General features: G+C 42.6%; 1 protein-coding gene across 4 annotated transcripts in view; it reads left to right on the top strand.

The window, feature by feature from the left end:
- The window catches only part of STARD13 (StAR related lipid transfer domain containing 13), a 127,604-nt gene extending 106,875 nt beyond the window's left edge, over positions 1-20,729 (top strand). For all 4 annotated transcript variants that reach the window (XM_081860148.1, XM_081860147.1, XM_081860150.1 and 1 more), the window contains 8 exons: positions 2,988-3,147; positions 7,519-7,717; positions 11,327-11,534; positions 13,831-13,945; positions 14,772-14,993; positions 15,972-16,189; positions 17,702-17,878; positions 20,037-20,729. In XM_081860148.1, the coding sequence (XP_081716274.1) occupies positions 2,988-3,147; positions 7,519-7,717; positions 11,327-11,534; positions 13,831-13,945; positions 14,772-14,993; positions 15,972-16,189; positions 17,702-17,878; positions 20,037-20,154 (1,417 nt within the window). In that variant the 3' untranslated portion in view covers positions 20,155-20,729. The remainder of the gene's footprint in view (positions 1-2,987; positions 3,148-7,518; positions 7,718-11,326; positions 11,535-13,830; positions 13,946-14,771; positions 14,994-15,971; positions 16,190-17,701; positions 17,879-20,036) is intronic.
- Positions 20,730-24,475: the final 3,746 nt, after the last annotated feature.

The following is a 24,475-nucleotide window of genomic DNA, read 5'->3' as shown; positions in this document are numbered from 1 at the left end:
TTGGATCTCCCTAGAACAAGATCAGAGAATCAGTTGGGTGTACTATGCAGCCATCTAAGTATGTCATGCAGCATAAAATACTGGGGACAAATTTAGTTTGGAATCTGGAACTGACACAGACTGCAGCACAGATTATTAATATTCTTTCTTGCTGTAGTCGGTATCACTTTTGTCATCTACACTGATGTTTTCTACCACAATATCATCTTCATGAAATGGCATTCAGATCTCTTCCTCTGCATTTATTAAAGATTTCAGAGATGAGGGCGCTTGGGAACGCACTTGTGAGTTTCAGTTTTCTAGCCATGGTCTTATAGATTGCGCAGAGAGGCTTACTTAAAGTAGCTCAGTTCCAGAGTCCACAGTAATTGTTCTAACATAACATATTCTGGCTGAGTACTTTATAGCATTAGCTGGCATCTTAGTGGCCTCTGTGAGAGTGCTAAGGATTATTGCTCTCATTTTACAGCCAAAGGCAAGGAGAGAAAAGTTGTTACTGTTGGTTCTAGTCACCCAGGAAGCATAATTCAGAAAGGCTGCCTCAGAGCACTCCCAGTAGACTCCATGTCTGCAGTAGTAGTAAAACTATAATAAAAAATAATCAAGAGAAATAAATACAGGCACCACATTTGTAACCAAACTTCCCTTAAATTAATGGAATGGCTTTGCAGTTTATATGTTGTACCATGTACTTGTTCAACTGCAAAGTAATATTTAGAGATTTGTACTAGATATCAGCCATTCAGAAAATATACGGTGCAGAGAGAATTATCCGTCAAGTTAAATAAAGAGGAAAGAGAAGAGGCTGAAAGATAATAATAATAATAATAATAATAATAATAATAATAATAATAATAATAATAGCAGCAGCAATGGGGGTGATGAATCACAGGATGTGAGTGTCCAGATCTTCTGATTTGCTACACTCTTCCTTCTTCACATGTTAACCTCTCAGGACATCCTGATGAATGAGTAGCTAACCCAGTCACTGTTTGCCATGAGAGAGCAATGTATGTGTGATGCCTGCTCCAGTGAATGGCCTGGAATGTATGCCTGCTCTCTTGGTCCAGTGGCAGTAGCTGTGAAGCATTTGGAGATAGCATCTAGGCCAAATATAGATGGCCAGCAACAAGCAGGTAGAACAAGAAGGGATCTCATTCTCTGTCACTGTCTTCCAGCTTCCACCACCTGAGGCAGATGCTTTGCTTAAGTCAGACTACTTGTCCATCTAGCCCCTAATAATTTGCTACACAAATTAGTCTCAGAGTTCTTTCCCATCATCGGCTATGTGTGCTCCTTTTACAACTGAAGATTCAGGGAACAGAATCTAGGATCTTCCAACGCTCAGCGCATGCGCTCTTCTACTGAACTGTAGAGTCTCCCCCAAAGCAGGAGCTCCCCATTGAGGAATTGGACCCAGTTCTCCTGCATGACTGGAGAAGATAACTGGCAACTAGCAGAGCAATCCAAACTTCAGGCAGGCAGTACTTCCATTGGGAGGATGAGTAAACTGCAGAGGTCAGGAGAGCTATTCTGAGCTGGGTGGAGAGAGGCCTTTGGGGGCATTGGTTGGAATCCTAACTTTCTACTTGAGCAGTCCCCTGCCACTGCCTGTGATTGCCCTGGGCCCGTTAGGTATCTCCACCTCTTTTGTACTCCTCACATGGCTTCTTTTGACAGTGTCTGCCTTCCCACCTCACACAGCTGAAACTTGCTTCAGTTCCACTTAAAATGATGTTTCTCACAAAGGTACATCTGTGGTGTTTCTATTGCCTGCATTTGTTTGCTTCAGAAATAAAAACTCACTGAACTGAAGCAGAACCCTGAGAGTTTCCCCATAATCCATTATTTGAGCTTCGAATTTGGCATGTAATGTTCCCTCACTGTAATTCTAAAATTGAATGGTAATGATAAATCATGCAATTTGAGATTACAGACATAATGAGCCACACTGAGGAAATTAACTCTACATGCTTTCAAGTTTAATCTTCTGCCATTATTTATTGCAACTTCAAGTTGTCAAGCATTTTCTAAGGAAGTGTGTCGGGCTCAGCTAGTTGAAAGCTGTGTTGCCGAGGATGCTCTCTTGTAGAACAAATATGTTTGATTGCCAATGGCAGTTCCACTACCGAGAGCATAAAAGGTGCAAAAACGTAAAGCCTCTATAAATTCTGCTGTAGGAATGAAACCTATTTGCTCCCAGTTAACTCTTTCCTTTTCCCATCTTTGCTGCTCCTTTTATCAAACCCTTCTATTTTGCTCCTGGAAAACTAGAGAAATGTGGTGACATAAGTTCATCTTCCATACAGAGCACATGTCATCGAAACAGAAGCAAATGCCCAAACCAAAACACTTATGGGAAAGAAGCAGGTCATTAAATGTGGTGTGCATCTTTGGGGGTTAGATGTTTTAGCTGGAATTATATGTAATGTAAACCAGCCAAAGTAAAGAAAGGGTTGTTTGCTGCCTCTACTATAACCTATGCTAGCTATGCACTACCTCCAGTGTTGGAAACAGTAGGGCTCTGAGGAGCAGCTGCTGGGAACCACAAGTGAGCAGAGTGCTTTTGCATTCAAGTCCTGTATGCAGGCATCTGGTTGGCAACTGTGAGAACAGCATGCTGGACTAGGTGGACCTTTGATTTGATCCAGCCAGACTTTTCTTATGCTCTTATGTTTTTCTTTTGGTTCCTGTTCAATCCTCATTCTGTAGCAACCCAGTGGCTTCATAGGGAATGTTGGTGTGGGTTATTGATTGATTGTGGGTATGAGAATTGACTAGGCTGTTATTTTTCTGCAAATGTGTGACTTCTGAACTTTCAAACAACTCAGGGGCTGCATGGCTAGAAACCTGTTTCATGCCTCAGGACAGCACCCACACACTGCGTGGTCAGGGAGGAATGATGTAAGTCCACCATAGAGATAGGTAGTTTTTATAGGATACACAGTTGTGTTGTTTTTTATTTGTACTGTTATTATCATCATTAGGTCTGTACCAAAGTTCATGAAGAGGATGAAAGTTCCAGACTACAAGGATAAAAACATATTTGGTGTGCCTTTAATAGTTCATGTGCAAAGAACAGGGCAGCCCCTTCCACAGAGCATACAAGAAGCACTGCGCTATTTACGCAACAATTGCCTGGATCAGGTAGGTTCTTCATTTCTATAGGTTTATGAGCATACAAACTCCTAGAGCAGCTTTTCCCCAGCTAAAATTATATGAGGTGGGTTTTTATGCCTTTGGTCTTATTGTTTGGACTAGCATAATGTCCCTTCAAAGATGACTAGACAGTTTTAAGAATTTAGTAGTGTGTGCTAGCCCTATTGTTGCCATTAAAAATTATTATTTACGTAGCACACTTTAATTTGAGAATGCTTTACTGTCTTTATTGTGCTTGCCCTCACCGCAACCCTAGAAAGTATGGAACTGTTAGTCCCATTTTACAGATAAACAATGGACTTGTCTGTTGTTTGCAGAACTAAAATGTTGTCTCTTCTAGCATACAGAATGACATTGGTCTTATGGCTACTATTCATGTATATTTGGTTGTGGACACACCCAGAAATTAATCTCTATGTTCCCCTTGCCCAAAGCTGAAGCTTCCTAGCAGAAGACATCAGAAAAAAGTAGATGAAACAAACTCATTCGTTTTATGGATAGAGGTTGTCTGTCTTCTGAGAATATTGAAGGGCAACAAACCCCCATCTCCACATTCTGGTCTTAGAGACATGCACAACCTTTATTAAAAAGGAGTTAGCTGCATCAGTAATATATTATTAATTCAGTTACCCTCTCTGACCTGTTCTCTTACAGTAATAATTACCACCAGTGGGCTTACCCTACCAAGAAAAAAATGCTTACATCCCATTACTACTGGGTTTTCAGTAGCATATCTGGGAGTGCAGTTTAGCAGTTTCAAAGAACAAAAAATAAATTAAAAGGTCAGACAAAAATCATTGAACAGTAAGAGAGATTAGCAGCATCAGGGTGTAATGCAGCAAGATATTTAATTCTGCTTCCATGGAATCTGATCCTTGCTTCTGATTCAAGTGTAATTGAGAGAGACTTATTTTAAAGTGAGCTTCAAGTGGCGTGTTGTGCTCTGACCTTTTGGCTGGCCACACCAGAGCATTGAGAAACTGTATGGGCTAATGCTTTCCCTCTGCTGTGTGTGATGAGAAAAGCATTTAAAAAAAGAGGGGGAGGAAAGAGAGAAAGGCAAGAGAAGAGAGCCAGCGCATAAATACTGGCTGCAAGCTAAGGCAGTGCCGTTTACCAACATTCCCAAATGTCTGCTCCACCAGCCACATGCCATTTTGAAAGCAATTGTATAAATGTTCCCAAAGAGTGATGGTTTGGAAGACCTTCTGTGCATGAGCATGAAGCAGTGGATATGTGCAAAAAAAACCTCTGGATCGAGGGCACATGCATTATTTTTCAGTTCTGCGCTAGCTATAGATAAGCTTATTGATAGGCTATGCAAGTATGTGTTACACTCTTTTCTCCAGTAAACAAGGTAAAACCCAGGGGTTTCCATTCATTGTTTTCTGATTTTAAAGGAGATGGGATTACTATTGTGCAATATATTTTGTTTTCTATTAATAGTTTCAAGAAATAAAATATAATAGGGGTAAGCCACATAAAGGCCCACTGGTTGTCTTCAGTGCTCCAAGGCTCTTTTCTTCCGTTGAAAAAGCTTGTCTTTCCTCTCCATCTTTTCTCATGGAACAGCACGTTTTTAAGTGAATCAGCAGCAGGAATAGTTTGAAGGAACCTCTTAAGTATAATAGCAGCAACAGCAATAGGTTTTCTACCCTTCCTTTCTATCATTAAGGTGCCCAAGGCGTTTAACACAGCCGTAACCTATACCAGCTCCTCCAGTGCATCACAAACCAAACCTCCAGCATAAAAGATCAGCAAAATGGGTTCAAACAATGATTAGATGCAGACTGGTTACTGATGAGTAACAAGCCACTATAGATTCAGAGCTTAGCCTTTTATATATATTGAATTTTTTTATGTTTGGCACAAGAACTTCCATTACTCAGACTGATAAAGAGATGGATGCAGCTTAGAACAAATTCAGTCATTTAGTATTAAATAAATTTGGTGTTGCAGTCACTTATTTCTGGTTTTCTGCTCTGTTCTGACTCCAACCTTCACATTTGACCATAAATTATGCTGGAATGCAGAACTATTTACAGTGTTTTTTGTGTTGACATTTAGTCCATGAGGCTTTTTGTATATAGCATTTTAAAGTTTGCATTTAAAGTCACTTTTCAGATCAGTAAAACATTTGTTTCTAGTAGAGAGCTGGAATTCTTTATAATGTAAGCCCATCAATATCATTATTAAGAAACATCAGTCCTGAGTCAAGCAGTGCAATGATAATTGAGACAAATATATATGGTGAGGCAAAGGAAAGCTTAAGTTCTATAATTTGAAAACAGAAACATGCCCAGTCTCTTTTTCTCATAGATTCTCCACCACCACACACTATGTCGTCATCCCTCCTACTGTGAAATGAGGAAAAATAACCTTAATAGATCCCAAGTGGTATAACACAACTTCACTTGGGAATTAAAATGTGGTTTGTACACAGGAATTTGCCCCGGGGGCATTCCATTTATGAGAACTGCTGGAAAAGGCACAGTGTTGTGCAAAGCTGCTAGACAGCTCATTTGAAGAATTATCAGCTTCTTGCAGAAGAAAGCACATGGAAAAAATATTTATGTATCACAGAAAGCCTATGTAACTAATCCCTACCACATCTTCTTCCCAGCTAAGGCAACAGGATAGAAAAGAGCCTGGAAGACTTAGTCTGAAAATTATGTCCTTCAAATCCAGCTATTACTTGGCAACCAGTTTATGATATAGGTAGAAATAATCTTTTCTGACTGTCTGCCACAGTAGCTGAGCTATTTCATTTATGTATTTAAAGGTTTCACGTCCACACTTCATTGGCACCAGTAGCAGGACAAAGGACTATATAAGATAAATTATTTTAAAAGATTGAAAATAAAATCTGAAAAAATGTCAAACAAAACAGCTAAACGCAGTCAGAATGCATGGATTACCTGTAAAATGTACAAAGACGGGTCCTCAGCACTTTTTGAAAATGCTTGCGTTCAGTCGTTTTATTTAGAGAAAATGATATTTTCTTTGGTGTGTAACGTCTTGATATCAGAAACCACTGGCAGCACAGCATGACTTAAGATAGCATAACTTTGGGTTGGAGACTATGACAGACTGGAAGAAGATCTGGATCTGGCAGCCAATATACACACCCTCTGCAAGAGTTAAGGAGTCTGCTGTTAAGGTAGTTAATCCGTAGCATCTGAGAGCAGTGTGGTTTTATCATACTGGCAAGCAGATATTGCCTAAACATTGGAGAGAGTGTAGCAAAATGGGAACTTGATTTCATCTGTGGTGGACTTCGGATGGCGATGTTTCAAGGGTAGCTGGGCAAACAGTTGTTCTGGATCCACCACTGGTTCTGTTGTGGATTTCAGAAACATAAAAAGGGAACTAGTGCATATATGCTGTAAGCCACCCAGAGAGGCTGGAAAAACCCAGCCATATTGGCAGAGTATAAATAGTAAAATAATAATAATAATAATAATAATAATAATAATAATAATAATAATAATAATAATTACTATTAAAGACTCAATAGTGTCAAGTGAATAGGCTGAGGTAAGTCTAGTAAACCTACTGATACGGGTGTGTGAAGGAGAGGATTGCGTGTTACAGGCAGAACTGTACTCTAGGTGGAAAAATTGCAGCCACCCCATTTAATGAGTCTTTCCTTGTGTAGCTTATATGGGAAATGACCTTTTTAGAGACCATTTTGACACCACGTGATGTGCCTGTTTACTCAGCATTTCTAGGTTTTAAACAGTGACTATTTTAGTGTTCCCTTGTTTAGCTTTTTTTAAAAGTGTTTTGATGCTGTTAACAAACATTGGAGTACAGATGTCCTTGTCACATTACCTTAATCTCTTAATATTTATGCACAGCACAGAGGTATCAGATGGTGGGACCACGGAACTGTGCAAATGTAGGGAAATGACCACATGAATAAAATATGGAGGAAGCTATAGATTCTGTTACACAGACTCCGATTCAGAGTAGTCCTTTTGCAAAAAGAATGTCCCATTTTTTCACAGTGGAGGAGTCCATTCACAGAAATAATGGAGCAGCTTTCCTCCCAATTCCCCCTTTCCTCCTGTAGTCTCCCCATACTGCTCCAGATGGCCTCTTGGCCACCCAAAGTAGATTTTTCGGTGACATAGGAGAGAGAAATCTACAAAACTACCCTCTTACTTTCCATGAGTAGAGCGCAACTTGCGTATCTTTGGAACCAACCCATTGACTGGAATATGCTCTGATCCTTATTTAATTACAGCAATTGTGGTTTAGGTCTTTTTTAAAGATACTTCTGTATAATGTGTATTTTTCTCACTGATCATAATGCCAAATGGCTACATAGCTAACAGAATGTGGCTTATCTTTTAGGTGGGTCTGTTCCGGAAGTCAGGTGTGAAATCCCGAATACAGGCCTTACGCCACATGAACGAAAGCTCTCCTGAAAATGTCAACTATGAAGACCAGTCAGCATATGATGTGGCAGATATGGTAAAGCAGTTTTTCAGGGACCTGCCTGAGCCTCTGCTCACTAGCAAATTAGGAGAAACATTCCTCCACATATATCAGTGTAAGTACTAGGGTTGTTTTCATTAGTAGTGAATGTGGACTATTAGGCCTTTAAACTATTCAGAGTCTGGCTTAATGCAGGCTTTCCCAAACTTGGGTCTCCAGCTGTTTGTGTACTACAACTCCCATCATCTCTAGCTAGCAGGACCACTATTCAGGGATGATGGGAATTCCAGCTGGGGACTTGGGAAGCCCTAGTCTAATGTGTTTGCTGAGATCATACTAGCATCAACAACAAAATCCCTTCTCACCTTGCTGGCCCCAAAGTAAGAGGAGGAAATGAGCTGGCCCCAAAGTAAGAGGAGGAAATGGAGACACCGGCAGCAGCAGCAAGTTGCATTTCCCCATGAAGCCCAAGCCAGGGCTGCAGTCAAAACTTCTTAAATAACACCAGTTATTGAAAGGGTGTGTGTGATTTTCTGGTGTGTAAAAATAATAACAGTGGGCTTCAGTTTTGTTTCACTGAAAGACAATCTGTAGGTAGCCCATAATTTTAAAAGAAGGGTTTTCTTTTTTGTAATTTTCTTGCTAAGATCCGGAATTGTTTCATGGCACACTATGTTCATGTTTTTCATGCTTTAGAACCAGCAGCATTCCAAGGTGGGAAATGCTATGTCTACCTAGTGTTGTGTTTTCCATAGGGTAAAATCTCAGCATCTCTCATGTTCTTATGCATGGATGGGCAGAGCATCAATCAAAATTCCAGCCCCCCTGGATTTTCCTTGCTCCTCTGTACATGCTTTACAAGGGGGAGGGGGAAATGCAGGTGAGAAAAGGAAGTTGTGATTGGTTCTGGCTGGTGGGCCCAAGCACTGTGGTTTATAAAAGGAGTTGGAAGATACCCCCCTCCCCCAGCATAAAGAAGTCTGTCTGCGCCTGTTCTCTTGAAAACACTGCATTTCCCCCCAGCCTAGGAATTTGGAGCTGTAATATATTCACCTCACCATCTTTTTCCTCTAAAAAAAAAAGTTCAAATAAAATGCTTGACTGACAGCACAATTGCAATCCCAGGTACATCTACTCAAAGGTAAATCCCACTGAGTTCAATCAAGCTTACTCCCGGGGAAACTGGGTCTAGAGTTGCAGCCTGAATTTTCAAATAGAGAGAAGATAACGGCTTGCTGAAGCGTGTACTATAAAGCAGTTTCTCCTATTCTTTCATTGGTTTAGTGTCTGATTTACACAGGGGAACCTTGAATGCAAGCTGAGTGAACAGAGTGGTGGCTTGTGAATTAGTTTTATCAGGCGTAATATTTAAGCTTCCTCCATTCATGCATTTATTAAACTCCCCACCACCACCACCACACACATGCCCCTTGGCTCTGTAGAGGAGGACACACATTTCCCAAGCTTCCCTTGTTGTGCCACAAACAATGTTGCCTAGAAAAGAGCATGCAGTGTTATGGCATTGCGCTCTCGGAAGGAAATGAGGTCCCTGTTCACTGCGTGGCCCACTCCACTTCCCAGAGATTTAACTGCAGCAGTAAAACTGTCCAGATGAACTCTGCAGGGACAGAAAGGCTTATAAAAACCTCTGTATTCTGCCAGGGTTTTAAGGGCTGCTGTGCTGGTTTAATTTTGGATCTCTGCTTCCTGACTGTACTTAAACTGTATTTGTGCTACTGACTGTATTTTTACTGGGGTTTTTTGGGCTTTATGGGTGAAGCCTAGCCATGCTCATCTGCCAGTGGAGCAGACAATGTTAGCTGAAAGGATTTCCCCTCCCCCCGCAGCCCCCTGCCCAACTCTACAATCAGCCCAGAGCCCCAGTCCTTCTGAGCAGATCTGGGAGGGATGCAGACAGGGCTGCAGCAGGGAGGGAATGAAGGGGAAACTGCACAACTTGGGATATTGCCATATGAATCTGTTTTATTGCTAGTTTGTGAGGTTGCTTTTTAACAGAGTGCCTCACCTTGATGGTCCTGATGGATATAGTAAGATCCAGTAATATTATTTTTTGCTCTATAGGACGCACTTTCCCCCCCCCAAAAAAAAATTAAGGGGAAATGTGTGTGCGTCCTATAGAGCAAATGCAGGCTGCGCGGCTAAGCCCAAAGCCAGAACAGGGAGACGGAGCGCTGCACAGCCCTCCGTCTCGCTGTTCTAGCTTGGGGATGGCTGCGCAAAGCCTCCACAGGGCAGTGGGGTGAAGGCACCCTGCTGCCCTGCGGAGGCTTCAAAGGCTGTCCCCGAAGCCAGAACAGCAAGACAGAGCACTGTGCAGCGCTCCATCTCGCTGTTCTAGCTTGGGGATGGCTGCGCAAAGCCTCCACTCCGGGGGCTTCAGGCAGCTATCCGCAAGCCTTCGGAGCGCAGCAGGAGTTCCCACTGCGCTCCAAAGGCTTGCGGATAGCCGCCTGAAGCGAGGAGAGTGAGAGGGATCGCTGCGCACCGATCCCTCTTGCTCTCCAGGCTTCGCTTTGCTGGAGAGGCGCTGCAGTTTTCCCTCTCTGCGCAGCGCCCCTTCAGCGAAGCGGGAGGAGAAATGGAAGGGGCTCTGTTTCTCCTCCCGCTTCGCTGAAGGGGCGCTGCGCAGAGAGGGAAAACTGTGCAGAGCCCCTTCAGTGAAGCGGGAGGAAAAATGGAAGGGGCTCTGTTTCTCTTGCCGCTTAGCTGAAGGGGCGCTGAGCAGAAAGGGGGAGAATAATTTTTTCCCTGTTCTCCCCCTTCTATGGTCCGGTGCGTCCTATAGAGTGAAAAATACAGTACATATTACTACTACAAATAGTAGTGGTAGAGGAAAAAGGACAAGATTTTTAAAAGTAGAGATCTTTTTCCATCCGCACTCGAATTGTTTTAATGTCTTGGGGCTTTTTTCTGCTTGTCATTTGCTGCCCTAGGCTCTTTTGTGAGGGAAGGCTGAAGATAAATCAAATAAATAAATAAGATGAAAGTGGCAGAGCCAAATCAGAGCTATTGGTGGTCCTGCTGCACAAATCTTGGAGGCTCATTGGCTAGACACAGGAGCCTGAAGTTGGGCAATTGCAAGGTGCTCCGTTGACCAGGCAAAGGTGGCAACAAGGCATCTGGTATTATATTTTATACCAGTTCTGGCCATTCCAGAGGCTTCATACCACCTGCCGATGTAGCACAGCTTGGGTATTGAGCACTGAGCTTTTCAGAGACAGTTTATGGCCATTTATTACTAGCTTAGCCAGCTTGTGCAGTGGTGCCATTTTCTGGTTTCTAATTTCTAGAACGACACAAGGTGAACAGCAGTGGTGCCTTCAGAGCAGGACCTTGGATGTGGGGCCCTGCTAAGCTGCAAAATGCAGCAGGGCTTGCTTATATTTTGAAGTAATGCTGTAATACTATACACTCTGACCTGGGAATCAGTCCCGTTTGACTCCATGAGAGTGACTTCTGAGTTGGCACGCATACGATTATACTGCAAGTGAAGGGACTTTCAAGTCCAGAGTCTAAAACGACCTGACTGCACTACTGGCGAACAGCAAGGCACAAAGTAGGTCACAGGATGTGCACACAAAAAAGTGTAGCTCTCTTCCAGAAGTAATTTGGAATTTGGAGGTGAGATCGTATCTGATGTCCCAAAGTTCTTGTTTGAATTTACAATCAAATTTTTATTAAGCAACACATTTCATTCCCTCAGATGTTCCAAAAGAACAACGGCTTCAGGCGGTCCAGGCTGCCATCATGTTGATGTCAGATGAAAACAGGGAGGTTTTGCAGACTCTGCTGTGCTTCCTCAATGACGTCACTTCCGTGGAAGAGAACCAGATGACACCTATGAACATAGCCGTGTGCCTGGCCCCTTCACTTTTCCACCTCAATCTGGTCAAGAAAGAAAGCTCGCCACGGTAGGGAATTGCTACTTTTCTTGCTCTGGATTGCAAGTTAAGAGCGTTGCTAGGTGCTTATAAAGACTCGGGGCAGAGATGTGTGACCCGCATTTTGCATTTGCTGATTTATATATGTATAGATGCAGCTTTAGGTCTTTGGGTTGCTGGGGTCTTGCCAGTGCTATGCTTTAGAGTATGCACAGCAATCTGGTCAGCAAAGTCTGTTTTTCAAAAAATGGGAGAAGGAGCGGGAAATCTGAGACTCAGCACAAAACACCTACCAATGCCCTAGATGGAAGTGACATGATTATTCTGTGGCAGCCCTAAGTTGTTGACCTTCCTCCCCACAGAAGCATGTCTGAAATCTTCACTATTCATCTTTCATTGAATGCAGAGGACTCACCTCTTAACCCTAGAGTTTGACAATTGAGGTGTATATTTTTACGACGCACCCCCTTCTTAGGATTGTAATGTTTTTAACTACCGTATTTTTCGCTCTATAACACGCACCAGACCATAACACGCACGTAGTTTTTAGAGGAGGAAAACAAGAAAAAAAATATTATAAATGAAATAGTGGATATATGATTTTTGTGGTTCATGCTGTGGCCACAGACATGTGATCTGACAGTGAGTTTGGAGTAGCCCAATGCAAAAATCCTGAGGATCCATGTGGATCCATGCTTTGTAACCACGGAGGAGGGAAGGAAGGGGGACCATGGATCCTCTGCTCACGACTGCAGCAGATCCCCCCCGCCACCCACAGGCATTCGCTCCATAACACGCACAGACATTTCCCCTTACTTTCTAGGAGGAAAAAAGTGAGTGTTACGGTGCAAAAAATACGGTATTTTTTTCTGTTGCATTTCAAATTGTCATGACACCCCCTGGGACCTTAGGGTGAAGGTGGGGTTATTCTTATTAGTAGTAAGAATAAAAAAAATGGTTAAATGTTATACATGGACATTGTAAAATTTCAAGTTTTGGAATAAGGACTCGTTGAAAGCTTTTATCTCAGTGTCAGCGAATGTACAGTGGTGCCCCGCAAGACGAATGCCTCGCAAGACGAAAAACCCGCTAGACGAAAGGGTTTTTCGTTTTGGAGGCGCTTCGCAAGACGAATTTCCCTATGGGCTTGCTTCGCAAGACGAAAACGTCTTGCAAGTCTTGCGATTTTTTTCTCGCTCCCCCCCCTTTTTCTAAGCCGCTAATAGCCTTTTAGCCGCTAAGCCTTTAATAGCCGCTAAACCGCTAATAGCGCTAATCCGCTAAGCCGCTAATAGGGTTGCTTCGCAAGACGAAAAAAACCACTAGACGAAGAGACTCGCGGAACAGATTCTTTTCATCTTGCGAGGCGCCACTGTATGTGGAAATTCGTTAAAGTTGCTTTGAATTCCTTGCTCAGCCATGAAACTCACTGGGTTACTTTGACCCAGTCACTATTTCTCATCTGAACCTATTTTCTTGTGGCTGTTTTGAGGATAACGAGATAATAAAACCAGAAATTCATATTCCTGGAGGACAAGGTTATCAGTGGCTACTAATCATGATGGCTAAGAGCAGAATACCATTTGCTGGAAACTGCAGGGAGAGTGATATTGTTCTCATGTCCTGCTTCTGGGCTTGCCATAGGCATCATGTGTCATAAACATGACCTTATGGATGCATTCATGTGATGCTCATGAATGATGCACAGAAGAAGAGCTGTGGGTCAATGGTAGAGCAGTCGCTAAGCATGCAAAAGGTCCTGATTCAATCCCTGGCATCTGGTAAAACCAATGAAGATGCTTATTTAACTAGGTTCCCCCAGCCACTCTGGGCAGCTTTCAACAAATTAAAATACAGTACGACATCAAACATTAAAAACATCCCTGAACAAGGCTGCCTTCAGATGTCTTCTAATAGTCAGATAGTTGTTTATTTCCTTGACATCCACAGGGCGGGCGCCACTACCGAGAAGGCTCTCTGCCTGGTTCCCTGTAGGTTCACTTCTCGCAGGGTGGGAACTGCCGGAAGGCCCTCGGAGCTATATTTCAGTGTCCAGGCTGAATGATGGGGGTGGAAACACTCCTTCAGGCAACTTGTTATGTTTGACTCTTTAACCTTTTAGTGATTTTTATTTCTTTGCCATGAGAATGTTTAAGGCATCCCTTTTTTCCTCAGTACAAAGGGTTTTCCCTCAAACAATAAAAGTAGACTGTAAAAGACTCTTTGTAGGTTGGTACTGAAAAGTTATAAGTGTTACGACGTTGCCTTTCATCTGAAAAAGGCTGTTGTTCCTTTATCACACTTGAAACACTGAATTCATTTGCAGAGTAATACAGAAGAAATACGCAACAGGGAAGCCTGATCAGAAAGATCTCAGTGAAAACCTGGCAGCAACTCAGGGACTTGCACACATGATAGCAGAATGCGATAAACTTTTTGAGGTGAGTGAAAGATTCAGAAGTCAATATTCATAAGGGAACATGCTTTCAAGTACTTTGCCTATAAAGTTCCACTTTAGCCTTGGAATAAAAGTTTATGCACTGGAGTATTTTGTTGTTCACCTGAAAGGACCTCTAAGTGATTTCCTCTCTAACTTTCTGGAACATTGTTATTCAATTCATCAGTCTCTTTCATTACAAAAGGTTACAGTTGTCAAAAAAACAACAACCCTTCTATATATCTTTGTGATTTTGAGTTGTCTCATAAGAACAGTCTGTTCTATGCTATAAGGATAGTATAGTGTTCTATACTAATGTTACTTGAATATAAAATAAAGTCTTAACCTACCTAGTATTGTTTGGACTTGAAGAACAGCCCAGTGGACAAGACATAACAGTGAACCAACAGACAAGCATCATTCAGGTGTTCTAAGTAGTCATGTGATGAAGGAGAGGAGGGGCAAGTGCACTGCTTCCAACCATGTATCACCATGTATCTCCACAAGGTGGAAGGATAACTTCTGCTTGAGTGCTCCAGTTCCCCAAAGCTGGTGGAGTGGCAAAACCCAAGCAGGGAGGGAAGACAGGTAGCATACTCCCTCTCTTCCCCATAGATGCTGGTAATCATGCAAGGGCAGAGGAACAGCACCTCAACAGAACTCTGACATATTCAGTATTCCTTTTTGGAATTTAGATATTTGTAATCTTACGATTAGTGTCAGGCAGATATTTCCAAACAGGATTTCTATGAAATAGGTTTTCCACAAAAATATTAATTCCAAATCAATTCTTCCATCTCTTCCCCCACTCGCTGTACTTTTTGGGGCAGATCCCACATGATATGGTAACACAGTCTCGGAACTCATATGTTGAGGCTGAAGTGCATGCTCCAACTCTGGTGGAACTGGGCAAGCAAATGGACGAAGAAGGTGGGAATTACCAGACCTACCTAGAAAGTCTAATACAGAGCCTCTGCAAAGAAGCGAAAGAAAAATTCAAAGGATGGGTCACTTGTTCCAGCGCAGAAAATACGGACCTGTGCTACAAAAAGGTAGTTTCTGCAACCAAAACATATATTGTCAAATTTTGCATGATATTTGGGGAACCCTCTTGAAATCCCAGAAAAATGTTGATCAGGATTCAATGAGACACACCTGTGTGTATATAACCATAATACATAGCAAGTGGCGGGCAGGGAGGGAATATATAATCAATTTTTTTAAAGTTCTTTTTTAGGAAAGCTAACACGACACATACAAATCATGTGTATTAAATAAAAAGTTTTAAATTAGAACCAGCACTTAATGTTTGACATTTTCAGACAGAAAAGTGCAGTTCCAAAATCTAATAAGCAGTTCCCATTGTCTTTGAAGAGTACTCCATAAATTGATCTTCCCATCCTTTAAATCAATGATGCCTAACCTGTAGCTTCCTAGATGTTCTGGGACTACAACTCCCATCATCCCTGACCATGCTGGCTAGTACTGGTGGGAGCTGGAATCCAAGAATTTCTGGTGGGGCACAGGTTCTCTACCCCTGACTTAAGACGATTAAAATAAGTCAATTTTATACTTCGCTTCTACATATCCAAGTTTCCATTGTCGGTAGCTAATCCAATGTTCAGCCACTAGTTTGCTTCCCTTGATTAATAGTTTTACCACACAGTCACATTGCACATGGGATTTCATGTAGCTCAGCAGTACAATCTAGTGGAAGCATGAATGATATTTCAATTCATAATCAACAGGTGCTGGCATTCTGAGGGCCCTTCTTTCCCCTCTAGCCTTCCTGCACCCCAAAACCAGCTTGTGAAGGTTAAGGAACCTTCTAGGGTGGCATCCAGAATAGTGCAGGTTGCTGTCTGCAGGGGACATTGGCGTACATTTCCTGGGGGGCAGGCAGAAATACTTTAGATACACAGACTGGCTTCTTTGGGTTTTTCTCCTTGTCTCATTCTTTACCCTTAACCCATCATCACTTTCCCTTCTCTTGTCTTCTCTTCCTCCTTACCGCCACTCCCTCAATTAAGGTAGGAGATGGAAACCCATTGAGGATTTGGAAGGCATCCGTGGAAGTTGAGGCTCCTCCGTCTGTTGTATTGAACCGAGTTCTAAGAGAACGCCACCTTTGGGATGAGGATTTCTTGCAGTGGAAAGTCATTGAAACGTTGGACAAGCAGACAGAGGTCTACCAATATGTTCTGAACAGTATGGCTCCCCATCCTGCTAGAGACTTCTTAGTCCTCAGGTAAATTAATTTAGTGGTAGAGTATGTTAGCAACCTTACCACCAAGGCACGTTGAATATTTATACATTTGTACTTCATATGGCACCGTCCTTTTTTCTGTAAGTATTATTTTTACCCAAATGACTTTTCTAATTTTGTCTAGGACCATAATAGCCCAGATAAATCAGGCTAGTGGTAGGCCAGCATCCTGTTCTCGCAGTGGCCAACCCAATGCCTATGGAAATCCTGCAAGAACCAGAGCGTGATAATTCATTCCCCTCCTGTGGTTTCCGTTCACTGGTATTCAGATGCATTCCTGCCTCTGACCATGGAGGCAGAGCATAGATATCATGGCTGGTAGCCTTATCCGCCATAAATTTATCTAAACATTTCCTCTTGTGGGAGTTTAGCTACATTGGCATTTTGCAGTGTTTATGTTGAATGTAGATGAAGGTACATAGCTTAAACTCCTCAGCAAACAACAGAAAATACACTTCACTCGTATCAGCTATCTATAAAATCAGTTCAAATCTCTCTCTTTCTCTCTAAAAAAAGAACACCTTTGCATCTTTCACTCTGAAAACTATTTATTAAATGATGCCATTAAACCATAAATATTGGTAGCTGCCTCAAACAATGACTATTTAATTTATGTAGCTGTGTAGGGTGTCAGAACAGCATTAATTCCACTGATCCAATTGTTCTGGGTTTTTCCTGTAGTGGCCCCATAAGGAGTTGTGTTCTTCCTGGCAGGCTGATACTTCAGTTTCTATTACTACCCTCCCCTATTGTGTAAGAAGTGCTTATGCAGGAGGCATCTTCCTTGGCTGGGGGGTGGGGGACCTAGCTGCCTACCAAACTGAGGAAATGCTGGAACTGCCATAAGACTTCAACCCATCTCGATTTTCCTGGTTCTGCAAAGTATATTTCATGACTCCACCAAGTATATTTTAATCTGTGACAGCCTTCTTCTTCTCCAAATCCATCAGGACTGAGACAGGTAAACATGCTGACTTGAAATTTAGTTTGGAAACAAAACAGAGAAATCAGTCCCTTTCTATTTTAAAATAGTCCTCAGTAAAATGCCATCCCCTCCGAAAATTACAACCTAAGAGACTTGTTCTTGCTGCTCAGCTCTCCTCCTCCATTGTCCCCTTAAACATGCTCACATTTCATTGGGTACCAGGACTGGACATCCACTCTCCCAGCTTCTTTCTGTGAGCGAGTGTGGTGGCTGCTGTGCGTGCCTCTTTCCATTGACAAGGTGCATTCCTGCAGCATTTTGTGCTCCTGTCTCTTTTTTCTTTTCTTTTACATGTGGCAGCCATGTTGTGTTATGGCATGCTCCCATTGGCAGCCATTTTGTGTTAGGCCACACTCCCACAGCCACCATATTTGCCCTTCTTCTCTCAAATCACTCTTCTGCATCGTTGTACTGAGGCAAGTATACTACTGAAAGAATAAATGCAAGGCTGGATACCTTATTTCTTCCCCTCCAATTCACATTTCCTGTCTTAAAACCTGTTTCAACAGGACGTGGAGAACTGATTTGCCTAAGGGGATGTGCATATTGGTGGCTGTATCCGTGGAACATGAAGAAGCCCCTCTGATGGGAGGAGTGCGAGCAGTTGTTATGGATTCCCAGTACTTAATAGAGCCCTGTGGCTCTGGGAAATCTCGCCTGACACACATTTGCAGGGTGGACCTGAAGTAAGTATCACCAGTGCCAAGATCCTGGTCAACAGGCTTCCTGAACAGAACTAGCTTTTCTGAGCATTGATTGGCAAACTTAGAGGAGTGCAGTTACTTCGGTTAAGAGAAACAACTTCTACTTGCTTGGTTAATATAAAAACGGGATTTTTTAAAAAAAACTGCTTACTGAGTATTGTATCACCTTTGGCCCAATGGGACTTACTCTCAGGCAACTGTGCATGGGCTGGTTTAGCTCCACCTCCAGCATGATTTTTTAGCTATTCAATTATCCTTAGATTTATTCGATGGAGATACGCTCCTCCCAAATTATTGTGAATTGCAGCTCAGTTTCTGAACAGTTGTGCTTCAAGAGAAACACCATGTGGAACTGGTGGCAGTTAGTCAACAAGCCATCTTCATGTGGCTGGTGAGTATGAAGCTAGCAGGCCAGCTCACTACATAGTGCCATAAAAAAATATCTGATCTGTTGCCCAAACTGGCCCCGAGGAATGCATTAGGAGCAGGAACATTTCACGAGGAACAAATACTCCTGTTTCTAAAAAGTTTATGTGAATGTTACCAATATAAGACCCATTCCATTGCTGTGCTGGGCATTGTGATGCAACATGAAGACAACTATTACCCGCCTTGACAGCCAAATAGAAGAAAACTCTGGGATGTCTCATGAAACATCAGTACCAAGAGTGCTTGGTAGGGAAGGGGGCTGCCACTGCTTTTAGGAGGAGTGAGGCAGTGGGAAGCGCTGTGCAGTGGGAAGCGCTGTGCAGTTGCCCCAGAAGGATTGGCTCTGCTGATGTTCCCACTCAGCTCCCAGTCTCCCCACTGCCTCACTCCTCTCTTTCCCAGTAAGTGGCCGCAATGTGGCTACCTGGAGGCCAGGTAAATGGTGGCTCTCCTCCTCGCCAACCACTCCTGTTTGGTGTGCATGGCCTTCCTTGTGGGAAAGGGGTGATGAATATACTGCTGTGCAAAGCAAACCTCATTCCTGCTCTGGCATCTCTACATGATTTTGTGCATGTTATGTTTTCGTAATCCTGTGAACAGGATCTAATCCAAGGATAGTGACCCTGTGACCCTCTAGATGTTGCTTGGACCATTAGCCTGACCATTAGCCATACTTTCAGGCGCTGCTAGGAGTTGAGAGCCAAGCAACATCCATAGGGCCACAGATTTTGCCATTCCTCATCTAATTTGTCATTCAGCGCTTCTGTCCCTAGTGTATTCTTTTGTGCTTAAACAATCTAATTTGAATTTTGAATCCTCAGAGGATTATAAAATGAACAGCAGTTGTGGGGGATTTCTTCTTTGTGATTTAAATACAGTTCTAGAATTCACTGAGAGATAAATATATAATCACATTCATCTGGGCTAAAACTGTACTTTAGCATACAGATGGGCTCTCTTGAAGCTCCATCCTTCTGCGCGATTCCATGTGTTTATTTCTTGAAAACTGTTAATAATGTATCACTTCAGCTGATCTTTCCACTCAGTGCAGTAAAGCTGGTGCTATTATTCTCAAAACATTTTACAGTGTAGTTTTTGCCTTCAGCCCTGCACCCATTTGTGAAAACAGAATTCATCTGAACTAGTCATGCTCATGTGTTTGTGACCAGGACTGTAATGTGTGTGAGTGCTGCAGTTGTTTTTGTTTGTCCTCATAACAGCACTGCCACCGTTCCCATTTTATAGATGATAAAATGGCCCCAACTTGATAACCCAAGAAGTGTAAAGAACATGTCACAGGTTATAGAAAGCATGCTTCCATATTTTTTCTGCACATTTGAACTACGACGACTACTTTCAGACATGTGAATGCTCTTCAGAGACTGCAGAAACGCACAGCAGAAATGCAGGCGCTCAGCCTTTGTATTTATGTGTGAGATGCAGGATTTGAACCCAGGTTTCCTGGACTCGGGCAAGCAATCTAAACATTGTCCATACTGGCTTTCTCCGTGTCAGGGGTAAAATGTACATTTTATTCTGTGTAGTGGAGTTTTTCAGTCCATGATTTTCAGGCGTGACCGTAGCTGCATTGTTTAGCACCGTGGTGCGTATGAGAGTCCTCTGCCTATTTTGTTAGTGTTTATGTCCTACCAACAAGATGAGGCTGGGGGAAGAACATGCTTAACAGTAATTTTCCTCTTTCTCCCTCCAGAGGTCATTCGTTAGAGTGGTACAACAAAGGCTTTGGACATCTGTGTGCTGCTGAAGTTGCCAATATCAGGAATTCATTTCAACCGCTGATTGCTGAGGGACCAGAAACAAAAATATGAGTGCTGGATACCGAGATATATGGAGTTCCATGGACAAACTAGAGCCACTGGGTGATTTTAGCCTATGTTTGTGCAATAGCCAAGCAAGGATTGCTTGGGCAGCTCTGCCATGGTCTGGTAATGTCACTCACTTGCCCTCCCAGCCCCGGTCCTGTATTCATTGATCTCCTTCACTGAAGAATATTTGTCCAAGAACTTTTTCAGGCTACACAAATTGACTGTGGTCATTGCTTTTCCATTGCGTATTTCTAATATTTAAAAGCTTCTGAGAAGCTTATTTTAAAGTGTAAATAAGAGATGTAAATATTGTATAGACTTTGCTATGTATCATATCTGCCTATATATATATATATACATACATATATATATATATATATATATATATACACACACACACACACATATATGTGTAAATATAATAAGTTTTGTATATAAGAGAACTTTCTAGAAGAAACTTCCTGCATCTGTTTGGAATGATTTCCATTCTGTTAGATCTCAGCATCTCCCAGCTTTTGTAAACAGCATTTGCTATTACTGTTAAAACCATGACATCATCAGCGCGGTGACTATCAGCCAAGTGGAGTACTTAAGCTGATCCTATGTTTGCAAAGCTTATATAAAGAGGTGTGTAGAGATGGGCATACAGGGTTGAGAAGGGGCTGTTAGGAGGCGAGAGAAGGGCAACGAACAGCAGAAAAGTAGTCTGGTCAGATAGCACTGGCAGACAATAATCTACAAGTGCCTGCAGAAAGCAGCAGCTGAGAATATATGCTGGGTATCTTTGAAAAAGAAATAGAGAAGTTACAGGATCAGCTGAAAGCTCACTGTTTGCAGTTTTCAGAATATTTGCTACGACTGTTGGGCTAATCCTTAGACACCATGGTAACAAGGAAATGCTTAGAACAGCTGGTGAAGCAACTGTTGAGCCCATATGAAATCCAGCATCTGTTGCTTAAACTCACATTGCAACGATGGGCCTTCAAATCAGTCACTCCAGAACAGTCCTCTTCACATCTGTAGGGATATTCTATAGCAAACAGTACTTAGTCTAAGGCTTTGTGATTTGAGATCCTATCCAAAGATTTGCTGTCCCAGGACATAAAGATTTGGGTTCCGATTCAGAGAAAGTAGCTCATGGTTAAATTTCATTGAAATCAAATGGAACTTGAGTAGGTCATGACTAGCGATAGCCCTGAAGTGAGCCATGCAGATAACTTTCTGTGTTGTGGGGTTTTCCTAGAAATAAGTACCGTATTTTTTGGCCCATAGGGCGCACCTAGGTTTTTTGGGGGGAAATAAAGAAAAAAAATATTATTTCCCCCCCAGGTGCAGGGCTGGGGCGGGGGAAGCCCGAGCTTCCCCCGACCCCAGCCCCCAGAACAGGCTGCTATCCGCAAGCCATGGGAGAGCTGCGCAAAGCCCGAAGCCTGGGGTGTGCTGAGCTCAGCGCGCCCCAAGCTTCTGGGTGCAGGCAAGCTCTCCGCTAGCCTTGGGAGAGCTGCACGACTTCACGCAGCTCTCCCACGGCTTGCAGATAGCTTCCTGAAGCCTGGAGAGCGAGAGGGGTCGGTGTGCACCGACCCCCCTCGCTCTCCAGGCTTCAACGAAAGCCTGCATTCGCCCCATAGGACGCACACACATTTCCCCTTCATTTTTGGAGGGGGAAAAGTGCGTCCTATAGAGCAAAAGATACGGTAATAAACAAAGTTTACAATTCCCTGATTCAGCAGCTCAGAATGGTCTTTGAAAAATCATTGTGGCTCCATAGTTTTTTTCTGCAGCTTTTCAGATTATAATCCAAGCTGCACAAGAACTTCAAACTCACTTCCACCAACACCCTCGCCTGGCTGCAACTGTTCCAGTGTCAGCAGAAGCAGAGGCTCTTAATTCGCTCTCTGGCACCTGAGATGCTACTATGCCAGCATTCCAAGAGCCAGGAAAGAAAAGAGAAGGAAGCAACAGCCAACACAGCCAGGCAAAGAGAGAAATGAGACCTTTTACAGCCAGGCAAGTAGGTAAGGAAGTTCATTGCAGTGGAGAGTAAAGGATTTCTACTGCATTGAGCTCCCATTGCTGGGGTATGTGATGGGACACAGAACATTTCCCAACATTTTAGCAAGTAAACACAGTTGGCCAAGCCCATACAAATCAAGCTCATATTTGGGAAACCCAGGCAGGTGGGCAGGGTATAAATAATAAATTATTATTATTACTGGGCTAACTCGTGTCCATTACTTGTCTAAGTTTCCCCGTTGATTTTAATGAGGCATAACAGTGATTAACTTTCTCTGATATGGAGCTTTAGTTTGGGATACAGCAACAGCCCTGCCAGCACATCGCTAACCATTATATTCTACTAGTATTGCACTCATGTTGCATGCCTATAATGAAGTACAAACTGGACTACTGGTGTGAAGAAAACAATACCCAGCAACAGAGCAATTTTGCCAGATAAACATTGTTTCCAACAACATTAGGATCCTTAAAAATAAAAATATCTATATAGCTGCTGCTGTTGTTAATAATAGTCTTAAAGCAACCCACTTAGAATTCTTGCTTATAGAAACACAAGCTAATGTCCCCATTGTATCTGAAATTATTCCGAGCTTTGTTTCCATCTGCACAATAGGAACGAGATCTTTTAAAGGGCAATCCTAAACATGCCTAGTCAAAAGAAAGCCTCATTGATGTTAACGGGGCTTACTCCAAGGTAAGTGTGTCTAGGATTACACCCTTAATAAGCTTTTTACTAAACAGAATAAGCTTCTTATAATGTGTGTCAAACTCTGGGAAGAGGTAGTACTGTATCTCTGGAGCACCTTTAAGAACACAAGATGAGCGTCCTGGATCAGGCCAAAAGCTCATCTATGTCCAGCATCCTGTTTTCACAATGGTGACCCTGAAGCCAGCACACAGGACAAGAGTGAGACAGCATTCTCCCCACCTGTGAGTCCCAACAACTGAAACTCAGAGGCATACTGTCCCCAACAGTGGAGGGGCAACACAGTTACCATGGCTGGTAGCCTTATCCTTGCTGAATTTATCTCATCCTCTTTTAGGTGGCCATCGTTACCTCTTGTCGGGAGCAAAACCCCTAGTTTAACTAGGTGCTGTGTGGAAAAGTACTTTCTTTTGTCTGTCCTGAATCTCCAAACATTCAGCTTCATTGAATGGTCCTTTTCATCTGATGGCCTTAATGCATGGCTTGGAAGCAAATCTGTCCCGTTCCAATGTCAGCACATTAGGATAGCAGTTGTCCTAAAGATGTCATTTTGTTCCTCATGAATGAAAACAGGAATAGCTGCTGGTATTCTAGAATGGTAGCCTAAGAGTCCATTGGCAGTACACAATCAGGGAGCACTTATTTCTCATTCTGAAAAGGGGGAAATGTAAAGCAAATCATTATTTGTTGAAGTAATTTATGGAGACAGGGTGAGCTTTTTTTAAAGAAAGGAAAGAAACTAGCATGGAACAAAATGCAGTTTCATTCCTAATTTAGTTTAAAATATGCAGTTATTTTCATATTAATTAAGTCAGATTCACCCTGACTTTCTATGTATTGTGGTACATGGTTGTTTTTTCAGATTGCACATTCACTTGTGAGTAGGCCCCATTGAACTCAATGGGCCTTACCATTGAGCAGACGTGCATTATGCTGTCAGTGTTTTAATTCATTGTTTTCAGTCAATCAAAATGTGCCATTGAATTTGATTCAGTAGAATACAGTATATTTTCCTGAAGAAGAGGGATGCCTTTTTTCCTGTCAGGTCTCTTTACCTTGAACAGCAGAGTTGGCAAGCACAAATTAATTCAGTATATGAAACTTTTTCCAGCGTGTCAATCTGCGGCAGTGAGGAAAGATTCACTTCCCGAATTTCTGCTTGTCACACAATGGTTGTTTTGGAGCATAGTGCAGAAACAGCTTTTCATGGGATTCTGTGGTGACTATAGTCTTCCTGGACAACACACAGGAGCTTTGGAAATGTCTAGTCTAGGTGGTATAAAAACCCCAACACCATGCACCATTCTCCCAATACTTCAATTCTAGAAAGAGGTATGCCACTGGATTAATATCAAACCATACTCATATTCACCTCAGTGTGGGATGCAGACTGAGGTCAAGACCAAAAAACCTCAGGTTTAGGATTGTAGATTTTAATTTTGGTGAGCCTGGGCCAGTCGTAGTTGATGGATGGCAGCAGCAGCAAATACCTGACTCTCCCCCAGCAGCATCACTGTCACTTAATAGGAGGACGAGAGTTGAGGCAGCGAGGCTCTTCCCATTGTCCCTGCATAGTGCTGACTTCTCTGCTTCTACCTC

The sequence above is a fragment of the Podarcis erhardii genome, assembly GCF_964252035.2.
Source record: "Podarcis erhardii genome assembly, chromosome: 4".
Lineage (NCBI taxonomy): Eukaryota > Metazoa > Chordata > Lepidosauria > Squamata > Lacertidae > Podarcis > Podarcis erhardii.
This window is presented reverse-complemented; position numbering and strand designations above follow the sequence as displayed.